The sequence below is a fragment of the Anastrepha obliqua genome, chromosome 3, assembly GCF_027943255.1.
Source record: "Anastrepha obliqua isolate idAnaObli1 chromosome 3, idAnaObli1_1.0, whole genome shotgun sequence".
Classification (NCBI taxonomy): Eukaryota; Metazoa; Arthropoda; class Insecta; order Diptera; family Tephritidae; genus Anastrepha; species Anastrepha obliqua.
The window spans coordinates 71171828-71195075 of NC_072894.1; the positions used below are offsets into that span (position 1 = coordinate 71171828).

General features: G+C 36.1%; 2 protein-coding genes across 2 annotated transcripts; both read right to left on the reverse strand.

The window, feature by feature from the left end:
- Nucleotides 1-1735: 1735 nt before the first annotated feature.
- LOC129242060 (uncharacterized protein MAL13P1.336-like) lies at nucleotides 1736-6189 on the reverse strand. The gene is made up of 2 exons (XM_054878620.1): nucleotides 6120-6189; nucleotides 1736-2863 (listed from the first exon to the last, which is right to left on the reverse strand). Exons 1-2 carry the CDS (start codon nucleotides 6187-6189, stop codon nucleotides 1821-1823), a joined length of 1113 nt encoding a protein of 370 aa, XP_054734595.1. The 3' UTR covers nucleotides 1736-1820.
- A 9623-nt stretch (nucleotides 6190-15812) lies between these two features.
- On the reverse strand, nucleotides 15813-18481 carry LOC129241065 (uncharacterized). Its single transcript, XM_054877215.1, has 3 exons — nucleotides 18396-18481; nucleotides 17842-18327; nucleotides 15813-16264 (listed from the first exon to the last, which is right to left on the reverse strand). Exons 1-3 carry the CDS (start codon nucleotides 18421-18423, stop codon nucleotides 16206-16208), a joined length of 573 nt encoding a protein of 190 aa, XP_054733190.1. The 5' UTR covers nucleotides 18424-18481; the 3' UTR covers nucleotides 15813-16205.
- Between the last annotated feature and the right edge of the window lie 4767 nt (nucleotides 18482-23248).

Consider the following 23248-nt stretch of genomic DNA (forward strand, 5'->3'; position numbering starts at 1 on the left):
TGATTTTCTATTAATGAGCAAAACGCATTTTCATAAAATTTCTAACGGTATTATTAGCGGCGTATAAAAAAAACTACTCGCGTATGTATACTTATGTAACATTACTGGGATGCATTATTAGTGTTTTTAGTACATATATCAACGCTGACAAAAAAATATACAGGGTGTTGTTAAAATAATAAGACCAATTTAATTTATTAGGGTAGGATACAAAAAATAAGAAAAACAATTTTAATCTAAGAAAATAAGAAATATTTTATCGTATGTATACTTTAGTAACTATGTGTATGTGAGGAAAAAACCGATAGTCTTTTATTAAATTTAAGAAAAAAAAAGCTTAAAAGAAGGACATATCTTGTCAAAAGTTTAATATCTTTTTTTTATTCGCTTATATGTGATGAGTAAATTAGAAAATTTTCGCTGGGCGATGTTTCTATCTATTTTTAAATCTTTATTAACTTTTTTTACTTCATCTACGACCTTAGCCCAGAGCACGCTCTTTTTCCTCCTTCCCGACGTGAACTCGTTCTCCATGATCAGTCGGACTCTGAGCAGTAATTTTATCTCCGATGTACTAAAGTAATCACTAAAACCAAGAAAAGTATAATAAAATAAAGTTTAAATATCGTATTTTTCATCAATTTTTGTATTAAAAGCTAAAATAAATAATTAAATACCCACTTTTCATCAGACATTGTACTAGCGTATTTATTGGCAGTGTGAAAATTTTTGCTGCAAATAATGCACGACTTTTGATACAAAAATGACGTTTAAGAACGCGTTGCATTTGCAGTACTGCCATATTTGCATTTCTGAACGCATTGCCAACACTGCAAAAGTACGTTGCGCATTATAATGCGTTATTGAATATATCCTTTCCCATAGGTACGGCCTAATCAACTGCTGGAGAGCCCAATCGGGCATGTGGCAGTCGAAAAGACTCGTAGATCCAGAACGGATAAAGGCAAATGCAATCCTTAATCTAAGCAGAAAGGACTACTAACAGGACACAGTAATCACATGAAAAAGATAGGAGCGATAGAAAACGATTCTTGTAGACTCTGCAAAGAGGCACAAGAAACAGCGGGGCATTCGCAGTGGCACGACACAGACTAAATTACCTGGGAAATGGGGCTATAGATCTAAACCTACTGGTAGAAATTAAGCCTACAGCAGTTTTAGGATTTCTTAACAGCCTAAAACAGTTTCAGTAGGCTACATGGCTGCACAATAGATCTCTTTAAATGGCTAATCAATAATATCTAATAATAAAGGGCGGGAAAAGTTCCAACGTTTACTATTTATATTCATCGACTTTTCTGTGTACATAAAATACAACTGAAGTACACTGCTAAGGCAAATGCCTTCAGTCTCGAATTTCAGGCACAAGCAGCTGAAAGGCGAAACTTTTTCGTTTTCTCTGGCTGCAATCGGAAGGATTCAGGTTTTTAAGTTTTAAATCCTCGGAAGGTATTTTCGAAAACTCGTAGTCTAAAGTGCTTCATTGGTTTAGCAGTATTTATATAGCAGTAGATAAAATATTTTTGAGCGCCTAGCGCCTCTCTTTTACAAGTTTTATATTGCTCCGATCACGTTTCATTCAAAAAATTTACGTGTTTGGTTTACTCTAAATAAATTAATGCTCGATGGGGTTGTCTCTTCTTCGCTCTCATACCTAATATGAGTCAAACATATTTATGATTGTTTTTATTTCATTTTTATTATTTTGCTAATACATATCACTCCATTGAAACAATGCTATCTAAGCCTTAAATGCATTTACAAATAACTAATAATTTTGGGGAAAATTCATCAGATGCTCAAATAAACAGATTAGCATAAGGACTTAACGGGGGTTGCCGGTGACCATTCGGATAGCTTACGTTAGCTAGTAATGCATTAGAGTTCCAAGAAGCACCATCAGCCAAAGGTGCGAGTGGTGTTCCGTAACTCGAACTACCAATAAAACCGCTATGGGGGGATTGGCTATTGTGTCCATCGCCTAAGGCGACAGCGCCAGGGTAACCAGAGTTAATGGGACCTGTACCACCTTTGCCAAAAGTTGCATTTTGGGCATTGCCATTATTTCCAATCAGCTGGGTATTACTGGGAGCACGTGAATTCCCAAAGGGATACGAGTTATTGCCTGCACCACTTTTCCAATTTGCGCTAATATGCGGGTCCGTCGGCGCAATAAAACCTGAGCTGGGCGATAGTGGGCTGCCGGGCACATGCCAACCGACGCCGAAAATTTGTCCACCGGATGTCGAATTATATTTGGACCGTCCAATATCCCAAGTACCAGCTGTTGCTGGACCGCCTTGATGGTTACTGCTTCTTATCGGTTGTCGAGTGGTTGAAATATTTTGAGCTAAGTTTCGGTGAAAAGGGGCCCAATTGTCGTATTTTTGGTTGCTGCTGCGATTATTATTAACCAGCTCTTGATAGGGAGCTCTCCAACCAGCTGTACCGCTTGTTCCCAAAGAAACGCTGCTATTCGATTGTTTAGCAGCTGCGGGACTTGAACGATTACCAAAACCAGGCACTTGGATATAAGGATGTGATTGGTTATTATTTAACCAGAGTCGTTCTCCTTGTCGCTGATAATTAGTGCCCAGTAATTGGCGTGTGCCATTCCCCCGTGGCAAACTGTTTGCGTTGTAGTTATTTCGGTCCCTAATTTGGGAACCAGTATTATTTGCTAATAGCCAATTCCAGCCCCCATTTGACTGCCAGTTCGTTTGCGTAGTCTGGATATTTTGCTGCCAACGGTTGTTGTAAGCGTTGGGAGGCGAATGGGACCAGTTGTGGCCAACTTGCGGAAGGCCATCTATGTGGTGAGCCAAAGATGCACATAGGAATACTGTATATGAAATGAGAAGGATCGATTATTCCTCGTTATATAAATGTACTTATGCATAGGTTAATTAATTTATTTATTTATTACGGTCTTTAGACCTAATTTATACAATTATAATATATGCTTATGTGACAAATAGTTCAATAATAATATTGCTGCATATAAAAATGTGCAATAAAACAAATTATAGTTTACAAGTCTTTACAGCGTAATTTACAGTTTAACAAGTTAATGCAATGCAGATTCCCTGCTTGGAAAGGAAGGGTCTAATTTCGGCAACGTTTTACAGTGATTAAATAGCAGCCTCTTGAAAGTCTTCTGTTAACAGAATTTTTTATTTGAGTTGGTGGCTCGTTAAAACATTTTAATCCATTGTAGAATACATTTTTCTTATCAACTTCTGTTCTAAACAGCGGTTGGCTAAAACTATTACTTTCCCTGAGTAAATATGAGTGGGTTCCGTTTATGTACACACAAGGTTAAGTGTGCTATTACATATACTTATGCATACTCGTATTTACATATTTCGAGCTTTTGCTAGAACAGCGTATTCGACTTCAGCAGGTTGGCAATATATTATATTTAGATCTTCTATAAAAAAATTTAATATTTTAATCAAGTTTTATTGAGATGATTCTTAAGGGGGAGGTAGGGTTTAGCGCTAAAAAAAAACACTTTTTTTGTGAATTTTTTACAGAAATATGGCTTAAGATACTTTAATAAAATCAGTTGCATGTTATTGTACATCTTTTCAATAAGTTTTTAAAAAATATTAATAATAAAATATTGACAAATAAGCCCATGACAGAGTTTTTTTGGAGATATGTTTTTCGAGAGGTGCTCTGCGGTGCCAATCGGCATTCGTCGTAGAATCATCTGAAACTAAAAAAGTCGAATTTTTCAGTTAAAGTATGACGTAATGCTCCCCCCTACATTAATAAAATTTTTTTTTTTTAATTTTTGTAGTTTTGGTGGCAAAAAAACGTAAAACGAGCATTTTTGGCGAAAAATTTCGCCATATTTGTAAGTGAAAAACAACCTTAAAAACAAAAAATAAAAAAAAAAACAGTGTAGGGGGGAGGTATTTTTGATTTAGAAAACGTGTGCAAAATTTGAAAAGAATCGGTTGAATAGTTTCGGAGTTGTGATTGGCACCGACTTTTAAGAAGTCGTTTCGGGAAAAACGCGTTTGAAAAAATGACTCTGAGAAATTATCGATGCTCCGCATTCGAGGTAGAGTGCCTGCAAAGGCTATAACTTTGAGAGTTGTGCTCCGATCCACTTAAAATTTTGACACAACATTCTTGAAATGATTTACTATAAGATGAGTGAAGAAAAAAAATTTCGATTTTGTGAAAATTTTGTTATTATGTTTCAAAATGCAAATTGTTTTCACATTGAGGTTGAAAAAATTATAAAGTAAGCCCTTGATCAATGCTGAAAAGTTCAAGATATATTTCGTTCTGCTTTTTGCTGCGTAATAGTCCCGCTCAAGGGCTACGACGCCATCGCTAACTCAGGATAGTGTCGTTTATGAACGCATTCGAGGGGCCGAAAATATCTTACGCCGTGGATGCAGAAGTAATTAAAATATCAAAAAAGTTTTTTGTGATGTGGAATCAGCGGTATAAAGTGTACAAAAATGTTGATGACTTTTACGAGCGCGGTTTGAAGCGAGTAACGATAAAAAAACAGGATAAAGTGGCGTCCAACTTTTTAAACGAGATCCTTCTTTGTGACTACGCCAAGCACGCACAATTCTTGCTAAAAAGGGAATAGATGTGAGTATCAACACCATCGAATGTCGACTGAAGGAGGTGAACATATCCTACCTTCCCACATCATCAAAATCGTTCCACTTCATCAAAAACACATTGAAGAATAACAAAACAACAAAATGTGTGGGGAACTATGAAAACCCATCTTGCCGGAAAACCAGCCCACGATTTAAAGCAATTCGTGCGTAAAGTTCGCAAAATCTGGTCCTCTTTGACGACGAGCCACGCAAAAAAGCATGCCGAGAAGATGTCAGGCTATACTCGACAACGATGGAGGCTACGCAGCTTATTGAGTAATTGCGACTCCTAGTTTTGTACATACATACATTTATGTAAACAAAAATTGTAAATATATATCTTTTATTTTTCATGAATAATCGCGGTTCCTTTTTTCTGACACAGACTATAAATAGCGCTTACACTCCTTTTGGGTGTTTGGCCGAGCTTCCCTTCCTAATTATGCCGTGTGTCTTGATTTTGCTCCACGAATGGAGGGACCAAACGGCAGATGAGTTTCGTGGCAGAAATACACTCGGCGGTTTGCCATTGCCTGCCGAGGGGCGACCTCTATTCGAAAAAAGTTGTTCGATCATTTTGGTTTTTCATGCACGGACCTTCTATTTTTCTATTGTAAATTGTCGAAAAAAACCGTTAGGCGTCATATGTGTTACAATGGCACTGCACTTCAATTGACAGACATTTTTGTTTGTGTTGTGACTCTTCAAGTTCGCTGATAACTACCGGTTATTGAAAACACACCTTTTCCGAGTTTTAACTCTATCTTTTTCATTTACTTTACACACATAAAAATATGTAAATAATAAATTCGTGAAAATTTTATTAAAAGAGTCAAAATTTAAAAAAATTGTTTTTCCAACGAGTTTCAAAACCATTTTTTCATATGATTTTTGAAGACCTTTTCTTCCCAATAAACAACGTTTTATTTTTCTAAAAAAATTTATAAGTTAAAAAACAGTGTTTTCCGTTTTATTATAAATGTCAAGTTTTGAGTTGTGGCTCTTTTGAAGAGGGTGTGCGATATTTCCATATTTATGTCGCTGTGTCTTTACTTGCACTATGTTTAACTTCATATTTTATAAACTACGTGTATATTAATAAATAATATTTACCCACTAAAATCGTAACATTTCTTGAATGCTTAATTTTTGGTAGCTTTATAATTTTTTCAACACAATTCTATCGCGCACTGGATGCTGTTAATTACTAAAATACGAATGCTCAAATCTATTAAGGTTTTGATAATTTTTCACAAGGTTACCATACAAATCTCAATAAATGCCAAGAATATACATATGTATGTGTGCATGCTTGTACCCTCTAAGAAAACGTGCTAGTTCCGAAATAATGTCTATTAAGTGTTCAACTACTGTATTCCTTTCGATAGTTTGGGTTTAGTACTTGATTCGATACGATTCAGATGCCACAGTATAGTATGGGACTGAGTATAGTATGGGACTCACATAATGGCATTACAAATTTCTTCTTCATGCAGCCGAGGTGTAGACCTAAACACAGCTGATCTATGGCCATGTTGAAAATAATTGATGACATTAGGAAACAATTTGACAATGATAATCTAACTCTCCTCTGCCTTTTGGATTTTTCTAACGCGTTTGACTTAGTAAATCCTGACCTACTTTGCCAAAACCGTAAATATTTTTTTTTTGATTTTCCTATAGCTCTGGACCTGTAGCTAGGCTATGATGAGTAATCTTGCACGAATATGTAAAAAGTGACTTGTAAGACCGCCTCCTCTGGCAGTTTGTTCTCCTTATCGGTCTTCAGAGGCCCAAAACCGCAACAAGGTCTTCAAAACGCCAGCCGGCAGCACTTGGGACAAAGACAAATAAATATTGCTGTCGACATTTAAGGGGGGAAGCTGGTCTAGAGAGCAAAAAATGAGCATATTTTATGAATTTATTTTGACTCAACAAAGGAATCAATCGAAAATCTGTGAAAAATACAAAATGGTACAAATACAAAATTTTTCGTCTGAATTAATTTCAAAATGGCCGCTGTCCAGCAGTTCTCCTAAGGCGCCTTTTTTTCTAGTGGGTCCATTGCCGAAGACGTAAACTCCTTAATTTTTGTCGTGGATCAAAAAATAAAATTTTTTTAGTTTCTATATAACAACAGAAAGAGACGTACGTAGGATTTTTTCGATATTTTGTTTTTTCGCGAAATGGTGCACGTTTGAACAAAAAGTTACAATTTTCACTATAAAGAACGACATAAAATTGTTGATTAAAAAAAAACTATGTAATATAAATAAAAAATCCTACGTACGTCTCCGGAGAAAGGTATTTCGAATGTATTGTCAAAATTTCGTAAGAATCGGTAAAGATTTGTTCGAGTTATGTCTTCGGCCAGTTTAAAAAAAGTGATTTCGAGAAAAACGCGTTTAAAGTTGTAAGTAGCGTTCGGGGCATACCTGCGAGGCACTGCCGTCGAATGAAAAATTTGGGCATTTAGACATTTTTGCTGGCATCCCTCATTTGGTATATTATTTCTAAGACCCTAAAGCACCTTTTAAGACAAAAAAAAAATTTTCGATTTTTTCAAAATTCTAGACCAGCTTCCCCCCTTAAGGGAATTGCCAAGTCGGCTCTAAATTACCCTGCTAGACTGGCGTCTGGTACTAGTGATTCGCAGTGGACAAATCTTCAGACCTGTCAGAATACTGCCTTCAGGACAGCCACTAGATGCCTTTTGATGTTTCCTCAGCAAGATTTACACAACGAAGCGTTTATGCTCCTGGTTAAAGAGCGTAGTAGTATGCTCAGCAAGCAAGTTAGGCTGGGGTGCTACCGCAGGAATCACATGAAAGCCTTCCGTCGCTCAACTGGTCATCTTTTGACAACGCGCTTGAAGAAAATTAGACTCAACAGATGCAATAAGTTTCTTCGATGGCACGCTGTCAACGGCCATGAAAATATTCTTTTCACAGATGAGAAAATGTTCACTGTTGAAAAAAGTTTTTAATAAGCAAAACGACAAAATTTATGCTAAAACTTCTAAAGACACAAAAAATGTTCTTCCAAGAGCTCAGTGTGGCCACGATCCAGCCTGCGTAATGCTTTGGTGGGGAGTGTCATGTAAAGTCGTTACTTCTCTTCATTTCTGCGAATAATGGGTTACGACCGGAGAAGAGTGTAACAGGAGGATGTCTTAGAAGACGTGGTGGAGCAGTTGAGCAGTACTCTCTTTCAGCAAGATTCCGCTCCAGCCCATAAGACAAAAACCACCCACCAGTGGCTAAGAGACAATAAACCTGGGTTCATAGCCGCAGAAAATTGGCCGTCTGGAAGTCTATATCTGAATTCATTGGATTACAGTATGTGGTCAGAATTGGGGAACATGGCCTGTCGAAGACTTCACAGTAATTTGGAGAGTCTCAAACAATCTATGGTTCGAGCAGGGATGTCAATATCCATCGAAGCCGTGCGTGTTGAAATAGCTGAAAGGCCTAATCGTCTGAAGGCTTGTGTAACGGACCTATTTTGTAACAGAACTTATTGTAGGACTAAGTATATATAAGTCATCTGTAAGGCCTAGAAGTGCAGGAAGGGATATCTGTGTCATTGATATATAGACTGCATTAGTTCGTGTTAAGAATATAATCTGCATCAATGCTAAATCCAAAGTATGCGTTATGTTCCACATATAACGCATAATATACCTATAAGTAGTTCCTTATGCTCAAAGGCAATTTATTTTTGGACTGTTGAAGAATAATATAGTAAATATAATGTTTACACTAGGGTGGTTCTCATGCGTTGAATTAAAATTGAGGAAGAAATTGAACTCCATAGTTCAGGCTTTCCCGGCAGGGTAGTCATAAATGCTCTAAAAAGTTTTTTTGTTCCTTATCTCTTGATTTCATTCATTTATTTGAATTGTAAATAATTGTATACAGTTCATTTTAATGCTTAGCGAAAGAAGGCATGGCATCAGTTTTACAATTTCAATATACTTAAAGCGGGCCACAAACAATCCTTCATAATTATATTTCTAATAAATAAATAATTGAATGAGGACCTCAAATATTTGTTCAAAATCCAGCCATCACTGTGGAAACATAAGAGCGATGAATATAAAGACAGAAATATAAAATAAAAGTCGTGACAAATTTTATTAGAAAAATATAAAAATGTAGAAAAATCACTAATATAGAAAGTGTGAAAAAAATCTTCCTCTCCCACTTTTTTTCAAGCACAAATAAATACCATACATGACAATCATTTTTTTCCGTGCTCGATGTACACTCAGCAACGAACAGCGTGAAACTAAAATTTTCAACAAATTCACACGTGTGTGGCAAAAAGAGTTTCAACCGATTGTTCGGATTTGTTTTCCGTTTGTGGCCGGCTTTAGAGCCATGGCCGTGGCCGTGAGAGTTAACGTTTCGTTTAAGCTTTGAATTTTTACTAAGTGTTGTTTGTAACAAAATAAGTAATTTTTATCACATTTGTTTGTATACAGGGTCCGCCACTCGAACCCACTTCAGACCCCACGTCATCTAAATATTAGTTGTCTAAATGACAGTCCAGAGTAGGAAGCATTTTGCCGAGAGTAAACGCGAAAAGAGAAAATCCGTAGTGAACGATTGCATTATAGTTGGCTTGAAAATCACAGCCAGCGATTGTTCGTGAGCTCGAGCACCTTAAAGTAAATGAATTCTGTTTATCGCCTCGTCATGGAGGTGGTCATCAAAACATTGCAACGTCACGTGAAATGGTTCAAAAAGTGAAAAAGCGACTTGACCGAAGTCTCCGACGAAGTGCCAATCAAATGGCGAAAGAACTGAAAATCTCTGACGGTGGCATCCACCGCGTACTGAAAAATGATCTCAAAGTCAAGCCTTCTTTACAAGATCCATAAGCCGCATGACCTCACACCAAATCAGCAACATGTCAGTCTTGAGAGAGCGAAGGAGTTGCTTTGCTTGACCGAAAGCGGTTAATTTCCGAACATTGTGTTTTCTGAGGAGAAAATTTTTCAAATTGAGCAATTCTTTAACTCGCAAAGCGATAAGATTTATTTGACCAACCGTTCATACGAGAATTTGAGTCATCGATTGACCATCAAGAGGCATCACCCGCCACAGGTAATGGTTTGGGCCCTTGTAAGCGCAGATGGGCGCTCTCCAATCGTTTTCATCGAGCCTGGCGTCAAGGTAAATGTGAAATATTATCGAGAAAGTATTGTAGAGGTTGCTGTGAAGCCGTCGACAAACATTTCGGTGGCAGTCCATTGACGTTTCAACAGGACTCGGCACCGTCTCACAAAGCCCGAGTGAACCATGAATGGGTAAAAAACAACGTTCCGAACTTCATAACGCCCACACAATGGCTCTCAAATTCACCAGACGCGAATGCGGTGGATTATTCTCTTTGGGCCATTTTGTAGCGCAAGGTCCGAACTAAAAGATTAATCAGTTTCGAGGCGCTGAAAAAAGCCATTGTCTGCGAGTGGGCCAAAATAGCTACAAGCCACATTTGGGCAGCTTAGTATTCGTTCCTGGACCGTTTCAAGACCATAGTCAAGGCAAAAGGTGGTCATATCGAGCAAAATTAAATTGATTCTGAATTTTGTATTATATTCACACATTTTTTACTTTGAATTGAAAAAAGTAATTTTCCAAACTAAATTTATTGACTGTTTAATTGGTTACACTTCGAGTGCCGAACTCTGTAGTATGTACTCGTACACCCAAACAAAATTAGATAAAAATCTCGGCAGAATCTTCCTTCTTACTATTTTTTTTTGTGCATAAAATGTAGGGGTTTTTCGTATCTCGCTAATTGTTATCGCTTATAAATATTAAAATAAACCAGATAAGCCTCTTATCTCTTGCGTTTTTTAGTAGACTTGAATATTATGATAATTATTTATTCTATGCATCACATGCATAAAAACATGATTTCGTGGAAAGCGTAATTTTCTATGGTATTTCTGAAGCATTGTAAATAAGTAGCACATATTGGGATTTTTTTGTTAAAAATCAGAATTAAGTACTTAAGTTTGAAGTATATATTAATTACAAATTAAAGAAGATAAATTTAAAAAAGTGAAAATATTTGCTCATACAGGTACAAGGTCATTTGAGACATTAGAGTTTTGACACTCCCTTGCAAAAAGTTGCATTTAAGAGTGAAGAAAGTGGACAATTAATACCTTTCGGTAAAAATGACAGCAAAAAGTATTTTTTTTCATTTAAATGGAAATAAACGGTTTAAAAACTAGTTTAAAATTAATCTTTGAATGTAAATATGTATATTACATAATATAATTTATGGACACCGTAAATATAATTCATATATACCATAAGGAAATTCATATATGGTACAAAATATATATGCGATATTAAAAGAAAAAATGATTTGACATAATCCAAGAATTATATTTTGTGAATTTTTTCGCCAATATGAAGCTAATAAAGTTGCCTAAGCAAAAAATGAGTTTTTTCATTGAATTCATGATAAATTTAATCAACGAAAAATCTGCTGAAATATGAACGAGACGGTATCAATAAAACGGTCCGCGGATGACATATGGCAAAAATACATTTTTTGTTTTTTGGTAGGACTGTTATAAGCTTACATGGCAAATTTCAGCGTGATATGTCACATAGTTTGTTTTCTGTGCTACTGTAAACAAGTCAAGCTCAAGTGTGTTCTTCGAATTCTCTTTTATGACTTCAATTGTCTCAAAATGGAACAGATGGAATACTCCATCGAATTTGCGTCTGACTAGCCATTGTGTGGACGAAATGAAGTGTGGACCATGATTTTTTAACCATTCTTGGTTCAAACGAGCTTTATGAGACGGTGCCGAGTCCTGTTGGAACGTCCATGGTCTAAGACCGAAATATTTGCGAGCCCACGGCTCTAAAGCAGCTTTGAAAACATTTCCCGATAACAAGTCGCATTCACTTTGACACCAGGCTCGATAAAAACGATTGGAGAGCGTCCATCAGCGGTCACTGCGGTCCAAACCATTACTTGCGATGGGAAATTGCTTCGAGTGGCCATACATAGGCTCAAATTCTCGTATGATTGTTCGGCCAAGTAAACACGATCGTTTTGAGTGTTTATGAACTGCTCAATTGGGAAATTTTTTTCATCAGAAAACACAATGTTAGGAAATTCGCCACGTTCGTGCAAGCGCAACAACTCCTTTGCTCTTTCGCACCGAACTTTTTTTTGCTGGGGTGAAAGACCGTGTGCTTTTTGGAACTTGTAAGCCTTGACCTTGAGCTCATTTTTCAATATGCGTCGAAAGCTGTCTTGCGATATTTTCAGTTCTTTGGCAATTTTTCTTTCACATCGACGTGGATTTCGTTCAAGTCGAGACTTCACTTTCCGAACCATTTCTGGCGTTGTTGCGGTTTTTTTGGTCCACCTCCATAGCGTTTTGCAATGCTACCAGTATCACTGTAACGTTTTATAGTGCGATACACAAACATTTTATTTAATTTGAGGTGACTGAGCTCACGAGCAATGGCTGGTTGTGATTTTCCAGCCAAATATAATGCAATCACACTATTACGTTTGAATTCCATCACAGAAAAAAAAAAAAAAAATCAACAAAACTGAGACGCAAATGCTTTTGATGGCTTATAAACAATATATTGAACTGTCATTAGAACAATTTTGACGTTGATGTCATGAGCTGTTTTACAGATACAAGCAGTGTGAAGTTGGTAACACTTTATATCGTTCACCCACATATTTTTTCCTCTTTTGAGTTAAGTTTACAGTAAAAAATGTTTTTTTTTGCATTAAATCCTTTCCATTTTATCGGAAATATTAATGTCCTTATTTTTACCAAACACATAATAAAAAACGGCATCAAATTTTTCTTTTTATGAACGTTCTTTTCGCCATATTTCAAACATATCGTTTTTTTTATATCGAGGATGCCTAAAGAAAAGTGGAATTACTCTTAAAATGCGAAAAATCGCAATTTGAAATCAATTGTCAATAACTCATTAAATAACATTCCATCTATATTTTCTAATTTGAAAGAGGTTCAATGGGGTCAATATTTATAGGGCTTCCAGAAAATCAATGTGGAAGATAACTTGTATCATTCCAAGGTTATGTAGGCTAATAAGTTATTTACAAATATAGCAACATAAATATCAAGCGTTTTAATTAAATACATATATGTATACGTACTTACATGCCTCTTTATTTTCCATTTTATACTAATGAATTATTTTCAACACAATTCGAGAAAGGCGGACACGAAAAATTATATCGTTCTCATGCGCTGCGTGACAAGACATATTGTCTAAGAAGTTCTTGGCATCTAATTTGAGTCGTACAAAGTTTTTTATCATGCCACGATAATCTTAACCAGCGTTACCAAAATCATATTCGTAGAAGTACGGCCCAATGACTCCACCAGCCTAAAAACTACACCAAACTGTGACTCGTTGCGGCGCATAGGTCTTTCATGAATAATATTTGAATTTTCAGCACCTCAAATGCCGCAGTTTTGCTTGTTGACGTATACGTCTTTTCGACTAGACCAAGGCGTAGTGCACCATGAGTACCTTCCATCGGGCCAGACAGTCAATAAAAAATACTATTTATTCGTTTGAGAGATGCTGTACGTCGTAAACAGCCGGATATAGGCAAACAATTTTTGGATTTTGCATGATGATACATCGCACCGAGCCCAAATTGTGCTGGATTATTTAACCAAACAACAAACACCAAGTAAATACCATCGTGCAAGCACCGCATTCACCTGATATGACCCCGTGCGACTTCCTTTTGTTTCCCAAGTTGAAGTTACCACTTCGTGGAAGGAGATTTCAGTCGATAGAGGAGATCAAAAAGAATGCGACGAAGGAGCTGAAGGCCATGCCTTCGTCGGTCTGTATCCCTTCATCGGAGTGCATAGAGGACTGGGTTAAACGTTGGCACATGTGTGTTGCTTCAGACATATTTTGAAGGGGATAAAATAAATTTGCTTGAAATTTAACTCTGTTTTATTTTATTTAAGGGGGAAGTCTACTGTGACAAGGGAAAAAACAGGCTTATTTTCCGGATTTTATTTCTAACAAAATATTGCTCGAACATAAAATCTATTTAAACTCTTATCTTTATTATATATTTAAGTTTTTGAAAAAAAAATTTTAAGTCAAAATATTCAAAATGGCCGCTGTGGCACTTCTGCAAGCGCAGGTCCGCTTTTCTTAGGTGCCTAAACGGTGTACATGAAATCTTACGTTTCGGTGATCTAAAACAAAAAAACAAAATATTGTTATCATATACATAGTATTGACTCTCGTCTGACGTAGGATTATGTCGATAAAAAATTTTGGCGTTGAAAAAAAAATTCTTGAAATTTTTTTCTTTTTTTTTCTAAAATTGATGTTACTATTGTTTATAACAATTTAACAAAAAACGATATCAAAAAAATCCTATGTCAGACGAGAGACACTATTACAGAGAATATATAATTAAATTTTTAAGCTGATTCATTTATCAGAACTCGAGATATCGTGTACACCGTATACAAAAACTTAGTTTCGAGAAAAATGCGTTTAAAGTTTCAGTATTAGCAGGTACGCGCTTTGGAGCGCTTCGGGAAAAGGTCGAAATTTCAACGAAGAAAAATTTAGCCAGCTGTAACACATATTGTACCTTATTTAAGAGGGTTCAAAGTATTTTTTAAGCTAATAAAAAAAATCGATTTTTTGAAAAATTCACAGTAGACTTCCCCCTTAAACATTCCTGGTACTCTCTGTTCATAGGGTATACATATATATAATTGGTGCTTACACTCTCTTTGGGTGTTTGGCTGAGCTTCTCCTATTTGTGGCGTGCGTCTTGATTTTCTTCCCCAAATGGTGGGACCTACAGCTTTAAGTCGACTCCGAACGGTAAATAATTTTTATGAGGAGATTTTTCATGGCAGAAATAGACTCGAAGGTTTGCCATTGCGTGCCGAGTGGCGACCGCTGTTAGAAAAAAACATTTTCTTCATTGTGGTGTATCACGGAGATTCGAACCTACGTCTTCCGAATGGTAGTCACGCACTACATATTCGGTTACGGCGGCCGATCAATGCTTTAATAATTTAATTTTCAGGGTAGCCAGATAAGTCTATTTAAGCCCTTTTCAGGGTCGCCATATATTTCCAAAGAAAAAACAAGGTTTCAACAATATATAAGGGGCTGTTTTTCAGGGTCGCAAAATACTTTTAAGCAAAGAGATCAAAAGTTTTACATTATAAAAAGGTAATAACTGTTGTTGGCATTTGTAGGGTGCTATTTAAAAAAGGCATAATATATTAATTTCTTAATTGAAGACTCGAATATTCTTATACTTCTAATGGATGTCCTGTTACCTTTGCTTAAGTCAGGTATTGCAAAGATAAACGACAAGCACTCGAATCGTATTAAAGTACAAAGTATAAGTACTGCCGTGCCTTATCAAGCGCCAGCTAGCATCAGGGGATAAAAGTGCATTTGAATTTAGGCTGGAAGATTCTGAAACAAACAATATTTTAGAAATTGCGAACATTGGATTTTTTTACTAATCTCCTTACCCTGAATTCCGGTCTATGTAGTGCTGTGGTTGAATTCCACGCCGTGTTTCTAAAATCCATTAAACATGTTTTTACAATACTACATGGTTGGGTCACATCCAGAGACAAGTTAGGTAGTTATCGGTTGATTCAGACATTATTGATGAAGGAATAACGGGCACTAGTCACACGCACCAAGATCCAGCATAGATGTACACTTTGCAGTAGCAATAAAAATGCTGTGAATATAATTTTTTACTCATATTGCAATTTAATTTGCATTACCAGAAAACTTTTGTTGATTACTGAAAAAAATTGCAGTAAAAATATTTTTTTACTGATTACTGAAAGAAACTGATTACTGTTATTTGTAATGCTGTAAATATGTATATAATGCAGTGTGCCCATCTATGGTAAACAGGTAAAATAATTTTGATTCTGATTCTACAACTTTTAAAAATAAAATGCTCTATAAAAAATTAAATAATATAATAAGAAGCTCACGAGCTCAGAATACTAACATATACTTTTTACTTACGAGTATATGGTGTGCTGGTTAAATAATCTTTGTTTTTTGTTTATTTTTTATTTAGTTTATTTGTTTGCTTTTATTTGATTTTTTTCACATATCTTAACAAAACTAGTTTAACGAATTCAGGAATATGTATGAGCACAAAAAACAAAAACAAAAAAAAAATTAGCAACTTGCATCATAAAATAACAGGTATCACAATATATGTATTTATATTGATTATTGGCTAGCCTAACAAGACATGCATGCACACACATGCATACATACATACATATGTACATATACTCCAACTTAAAAAAATTCTGTATGCATTATTTTTGCGGCGAAAAATTATTCAGCAAATCAGTTCGGTTGCCCCAAGATTTCGTACATATGTACACATCGGTCATATATACTTACAAACACTTATGTACACATACATAAAATTTAAGTCTATAAATGTGCATAAGTATAACTTATAATGCTCTTATCCGCGTTGCATGGGAAATAGACCTTCACAGCTGCCGCGTCGCACGATTTGGATGTCTGCAGGGATAATGAGAATGCATGTGATGAAAATTGTAGGTACATATACATATGTAATAATATTGATTAGCCTTAATTTAAGTAGGCAGTGTTTAAAACGTTTTTCATGCGTACGAGATGCATGCAAGGTAAAGGTAACTAAGTAAAAAATTCAAGGTAATCGTAAATAATTTTTGGTTTTGTAAAGTCAAAATTTAATGACATTATTCAGTTGACCATGGAAAGGTAACAGGTATGTATAATTCAAATATACACACAGGGTCCGGCACTCAAAGTGTAACAAATTAAAAGGGCATAAATTTAGTTTGGAAAATTACTTTTTTCAATACAAAGTAAAAAATGTGTAAAAATAATACAAAATTAAGAATCAATTTACTTTTGCTCGATATGACCACCTTTTGTCTTGACTATGGACACAATGTTCGGAAATTAACCGCTTTCGGCCAAGCGAAGCAACTCCTTCGCTCTCTCAAGTTTGACATGCTGCTGCTTTGATGTAAGAGCATATGGCTTTTATATCTTATAAGGCTTGACTTTGAGATATTTTCAGTTCTTTCGCCCTTTGATTCGTCGGGGACTTCGCTCAAGTCGCTTTTTCACTTTGAACCATTTTACGTGACGTTGCAATCGAAGTTCTGCGATGTTACCAGTATTATTGTAACGAGTAATGGTGCGATAAACAAAAACTGTATTTGCCTGTTACCTTTCCAACAGACAGCTGATGCCCGAGCGGTCTGAAGTTGGTTACACTTCGGGTGCCGGACCCTGTATACGAGTATACATGCATCTGAACAAGAATTTTCAGTCTAAATTGTTGAACAATGAAGTAATTTTTTTTATATTGCAAGGCTTTTCGTTTTTAAAATCAAGTAGTATATAAATAGTAAGTATTATTAGTATACAGTAAGGAAAATAGTTCCATTTTCGTTCGCCAAGCAGATTATGACATTTCGTGCTCATTTCCGAATAACGAAAATCTTTTTTATTTTTCTTTTTATTCAAAATGTAAAAAAGGTGCGTACATTATTTCACGATAACTTGAGGGTAACACAAGTGAATATTTTGAATAAAATTTAATGGAACTTGAAGAATTTTTTACACAACATTAACTTATTGTAATACAATATTAAGAGTTAACCGCTGCGTATCTACCGTGTACATAATTCTTTGGAAAATTTTGGTTTTGAAGGTTTGAATAAATGGTTTTGGTTAAAAAAATATTAAAAAAAAATCTAGCTCGACAAACATTGCAAATAGTAATAAAAAATCATGCACTCAGTTATGCTCTCCACTGTAGGCTAATTTTTTTGTAACATTTTCTATATTTAACCTGATTGTATCTTAAACAAAATTTTCAAATCAATTTAGACGCATAGAAAAGCAAGGGGACAGCTATTTGAAAAGAAGAAATCGCCGGTTGAAGCGCCCTATATTTGAATTAACATGCGTTTAACTGAATTTTTTTCTCACTAAAAACCAACTATCAAATAAATAAATGTATGAGAGTATATTTCTATGTATGAGCATAGAAGTACATATATCTACATACATACAATATATGTAAACAAATTACTCACCTGCGCCACAACGTCGCGCACAATCGAACTTTTGTTGATTCTGGTATTGCTGCTGATTGCTAGCGCATACCGGATTATACTCCGAGGTAGTGGGACAGCTGCCAAAACAGTTCAAAAATTGTGGCGAAGCTGTAGTGCGTGCTGTGAATGGCGCCATGGTAGCAACCATGGGTCGATTATTTATAAAAACAACATCCGAATCACCAATGTTAGATGATTGTTGTGTCTTTGGCGTTGTTGTTTGGCTAGGTGTTTGCTGCCCCTCATTGCTGAATATCAACGGTTGCCCAGGTCCTGGACGGTTAAATTGCGGTCGAGCAAATGGATTTATATTGAAAATATTTGGAGCTGGGAAGAAAAGTGGATCGCTGTTCGCACCAAAATCGCTGGGGAAGATTTGTCGCCTAAGCCGTTGTGAGGTGTCGTCTGATTGATTTCTTTGTTCTTGTGGTGCTCCATGCGTGACGGCAGTTAATATAAAAACACCTAAGTATGTAGAAAATTAAAGGATTGCGAATAATATGAACTTCTCTCCTTTTATCTTTGGCACTCACCTGTCCATATACAACAACTATGCACCATTTTATTGAGTGGATTAAAAATGTTAACACTACGATCTGCGAAACTTGACTGCTTTCTGGTTCGGTGCTTAACTGGTTATATGTAATCAAAATCAGCGCTAAAGCTGAGAAGCAATCAGAAAAGACAAAACAAAACACTTAAGCGTAACTTAACGACCAAACGAGAAATAATTAACCCGCTCATGCGCGATTTGTCCGTAAACTGTTTTTTGTTTTTGAATTTCATGTAAGGATAACCATTTCAAAGACAACTATGTACAGGTTTATTAGTTTTAAAACATTACTCGAAAGCAATCCAGATTAATAGAATTTAATTTAATTTTTATTTTTCTGATTTTCATCCATAATTACTAGAACAAATTTTGTTATACTCTGCCTTTGCCTCTACTTATGTACAGGGTGCGTGAACAAAATTTAAGGAAACTTGAAGAATTATTTTCACAACATTAACTTATTATATATCCATAAAATTATTTAATAAAACTTTCATTAGCAGCAATAATCTTTTCGATCCGAAGTTAGGCGGCCACAAGTTCGATGTTATGTGGTCATGGAAATTTTCAGCCATCCATTCTTTTGCCGCAATCGTTTTGTGTGTAGGAGCAGAGTCCTTATGAAGATATATGGGCTGTCACCGTGTACACTATCAATCCAGGGTTTCATTACTGTCTGTAGAACCTCGATAAATACAGCAGAATTCACTCAAAATCTTTGAGTAAAGAAGTGTGGTGGGATGGCATGCCCTTTATTGCTCACAACACCTAAAACCATAACAACTGCAACTGGAAACTTCTTGTGCATGACAACTGGAGCTTCTGTAGGATTGGATACATAGCCGCCTGACACTCTGGTCAGTTCTGCGATTGATCTTTGGGGCTTGGTCAACATTTCTTCCCCAGAAAAAAACCATAACATCTCAGACGCTTCAGGGGGTTTAATTCTGTTTAGAAGCCGTTTTGATCGGATGACTCGCTGTTCTCGTGTTTTCTCCGACATAAACTGTCTTCTGCGCAAAACGGAGGATTTATACGGATGTCTTCATGGGCAACTCAACGTATCTCAACGGATCTCATTCATTTTGACGGATCCTCATTGTCGCTTACAGTGTCACTTGTTGAATAAATACTCAGGTCGAACAGAGTCAGAAAGTTCTTCGTGTTTTTTACGAACCTTAAGAAAATTAGAAATTTCTAAATCAGTGTGATTGATACACAGATTGCAACGATAACTGCATGTCTCTTCGTTTCTTGAGTAAAGCTGTATTTCTCCATTTGAAAGAGAACAAAAAGAAAAATAATAGTTTCAGGAAGCTATAGCCACATATCAAACACTTATGATACATATATTTTTTTGTAAGAGTGATTCTTACGGTAAAAAATCCCATGAGGATACAAACAAAGATGCAGGCATCTTTGACAATCAAGACACAAAATTGTAAAATCTCGGCAACAAAATGTATTGATTTGCCTAATACTGTGATTTCAGGTTATTTGCAATTACCATAATTGTGAATTGCCACATCGTTTTTTTCTTACTTTTTGCCCTCATCATCATCTTTTGGCTCTACAGCTCTTTGTGAGCTTTGGCCTGCTCCACGTGGGACCTCCATACGTCTCGAACGCTTGCGACTTTTTTCCAGTTCGTTATCCTAAGTTTCTTGATGTCGTCCTCTAGTTCGTCGGTTCATCTTGTTCTCGGCCTTCCTCTTGCTCTAGTGTTGAACGCTCCCGCTTCTACGATTTTCTTCTGCGCCTCCGTACCGTCCATTCTTGTAATGTGACCCAGCCATCTTAACCGCTGCGCTTTGATGAAACATATAACATTTTCACCCTTTATCAGTTGATCTAGCTCGTCGTTCCATCTTATCCGCCACTCGCCGTGATCTTTGATTGCTCCGAAAATTCTTCTGAGTACTTTTCGTCCGAAGGCTTGCAGTTTTGTTTTATCTGCTTCAATTAGCGTCTACGATTCAGCTGCATAGCATAATACTGGTCTAATGATGGTTTTATACAGAGTCAATTTGCATTGTCTGTTTAATAGTTTTTGGATTTGAAGAGTTTCATTAACGACGCATTCGATCTGTTCGCTGCTAGAATTCGCTCATCGATGGTGAAGCTCATTGAATTTTTGCCCTCACTTTTTCAAAAAAAAAAAGAGTTCGCTTATTCTGATATCAACGAAACTTGTATAAACCTCCTCAATTTATACCCAATCAGGACTAAATAGTTTGAGTTTAGTTGAAGAATAGTAAAATAAGAATGGTAAGGGGAAGAAAATGTGCTCTAGGGCACTACTGTGTGTAAAAGGGTTAAGATATAAGTACATATGCAAATATTTACAAACTATACTCTCATCTGAAACGAAGCAAACTTGTAAAACCACGTGGAGAAGGCAAATAGGGCCCCGTTATCCCCAAACAAATTACAAATCATGAACTTGACTTTCAAAGCGGCAAAATAACATTCGTTGAGATGATATACATGCATATATAATTACCATACCCTCTTGCGTTTCTTATAGCGGCGGTAATTGAAAAACATACATACATATGAAGATACATATATTCATTAGGCACATCTATTACAAAAGGAATAAAAAATAATTACGAAATATTTTAATTAACCGCAGATATCATAAATAATACGATTGTATACATATGTATATAAAAAAATAAGTCAGCTTTATAGTTTACACGTAATAAGTTCTCGTACGCCATTTTCCACATTTTTGTGTAATTTTTCTTGCCGCTGAGTCAAGAATGTAAATTGGAATTCCCGCGAACTTCAAAATTAGAACAAATGCGTTAGGGATGAGTCGGTTTTGTATCGCATTACTGGGAGGGAATTTTCGCATTAAGATATTAAATATTTAGTGCTAAATGTCATCTGTTCGTTTTGACCGTGTATGAGTACAGGGTCCGGCATTCGAAGTGTAACCAATTTCAGACCGCTCGCGCAGCTGATGCACGTCGGCTACTACCAGCCGGTACCGCAACGAATACTTTCAGATCCGGGACGTTTGTATCCATTCGGATGACATGACCTAGCCAGTGGAGCCTGCACTATATTCTCATATAGCCCAAGGTCCAAAAACTTTTCGCAGAATCTTTCTCTCAAATGCTTCATGCTCTGCGCTCTACAATAGAACGGGCAATTAAATGTTTAGTATGGAAAGCTGGGGCTGAAAAGAAACGAAAGTAGCATCTGCCAGAATGACAAGGCTGTAGAATAATAATCAGTTTAATCGTTTCAGATGTCCTGAAGAGCCGAATCCTGTTGACAAGCCACCTATCTTTTTTTAAGATGCTTACTTCGGTGCCACACTACTACAAATAAATATGTCAAAACAAAAAAAAAAAACTATTTGATGTCAATAATAACATACTATAAAATCAAAACGATTGCATTTTATTTGCTTAAAAAAATTTCTAAAAAATATCTATAAAAAATGAGTATTTGACTAGACTACTACCATAAATGACAAATAATCACCGAAAACTCCATCGAAATTGTTCGTCAATTTATCAAAAATGAATCGAAATCATCGTTAAAATTTATGAAATCGGAATTGAATATCTCCAAAACATCGATTTATTGCATTTTAACTGATCATTTGGGCTTATAAAAGGTCTGTGCACCTTTCATTCCGCACAAGTTAACGGAGCACCAAAAATTGGTCAAAACTAAACATTCGAAAGACCTCATTAAAAAGACGATGAAAGACGAGAAGTTCCTTTACAACATTATAACTGAAACTAAGCGTCAAAGTGTCGAATGGAAGGCCCCAGACACCCAAAAACAGGCGTTTGGAGAAGTTAAAAATCAATTCGATGCTCATTTGTTTTTACGATTCCAAGGGAATTGTCCGCAAGTAGTTCGTGCCAACGGGCCAAACCGTCAATGAAATTTTCTATCTTGGCGTTTTGAAGCGTTTGTTGCATAGCATTCGTCAAATTCTTTTGGGTTGTAATTGCGGATTTCTCTCATAGATGGCTTCAGTTGAAATTATAGGTTTATAGACTTAGTACAAAAGTAAAACACATTTTGTTATTTGATAGTTGGCAATTCAGCTATCAATCAGTAAAAAACTTGTTTGATCGGTTGCGTAGTCTTCGTTTGGCGTTCGTTGAAAAATGGAAAATCAAAAGGAACATTTTCTTCATATTTTTCTTTTTTACTTCCACAAAGGGAAAACCGCATCGTAAGCTCATAAAAAGTGATGTGTTGTTTATGGTGACGTAGCCTTAAATGAATGGCAGTGTCAAAATTGGTTTGCCAAATTTCGTTCTAGTGATATTTCACTCAAAGATGAAAAACGCTCCGGTCGTCCTGTTGAAGTTGATGACGCCTTAATCAAAGCAATAATGGATTCGGATCGCCACAGTACAACACGTGAGATTGCAGAGAAGCTTCATGTATAACATACATGCATTGAAAATCACTTAAAACAACTTGACTATGTGCAAAACTCGATACATGGGTTCCTCACGAACTGAAAGAAACGCATTTAACGAAACGCATTAACAGATGCGATTTGCTAAAAAAACGTAATGAAAATGATAAATTTTTAAAACGACTGATAAGTGGCGATGAAAAATGGGGTCTTTATAACAATATCAAGCGGAAAAGATCGTGAAGCAGGCCGGTGAACCAACTCAAATAACATTAAAAGGTGATATTCATCAAAAGAAGGTTTCGTTATCAATTTGGTGGGGTCACAAAGGAATTTTCTACTTTAAACTCTTATCACCCAACCGAACCATCAAGTTTGATGTCTACATTGAACAACTAACGAAATTAAACAATGCAGTTGAAGAAAAGCGGCCC

What these genes read in the sequence shown, in the direction of transcription:
- LOC129242060 (XM_054878620.1), bottom strand. Translation starts at nt 6,189, where the DNA reads ATGGCCATAGATCAGCTGTGTTTAGGTCTACACCTCGGCTGCATGAAG. An exon ending in GAAATTTGTAATGCCATTAT is followed by an intron (nt 2,864 to 6,119) that starts GTGAGTCCCATA and finishes TTTCATATACAG; the next exon opens with TATTCCTATGTGCATCTTTG.
- LOC129241065 (XM_054877215.1), bottom strand. Translation starts at nt 18,423, where the DNA reads ATGGTGCATAGTTGTTGTATATGGACAG. An exon ending in TAGTTGTTGTATATGGACAG is followed by an intron (nt 18,328 to 18,395) that starts GTGAGTGCCAAA and finishes CTACATACTTAG; the next exon opens with GTGTTTTTATATTAACTGCC. An exon ending in TGCGCGACGTTGTGGCGCAG is followed by an intron (nt 16,265 to 17,841) that starts GTGAGTAATTTG and finishes TTATCCCTGCAG; the next exon opens with ACATCCAAATCGTGCGACGC.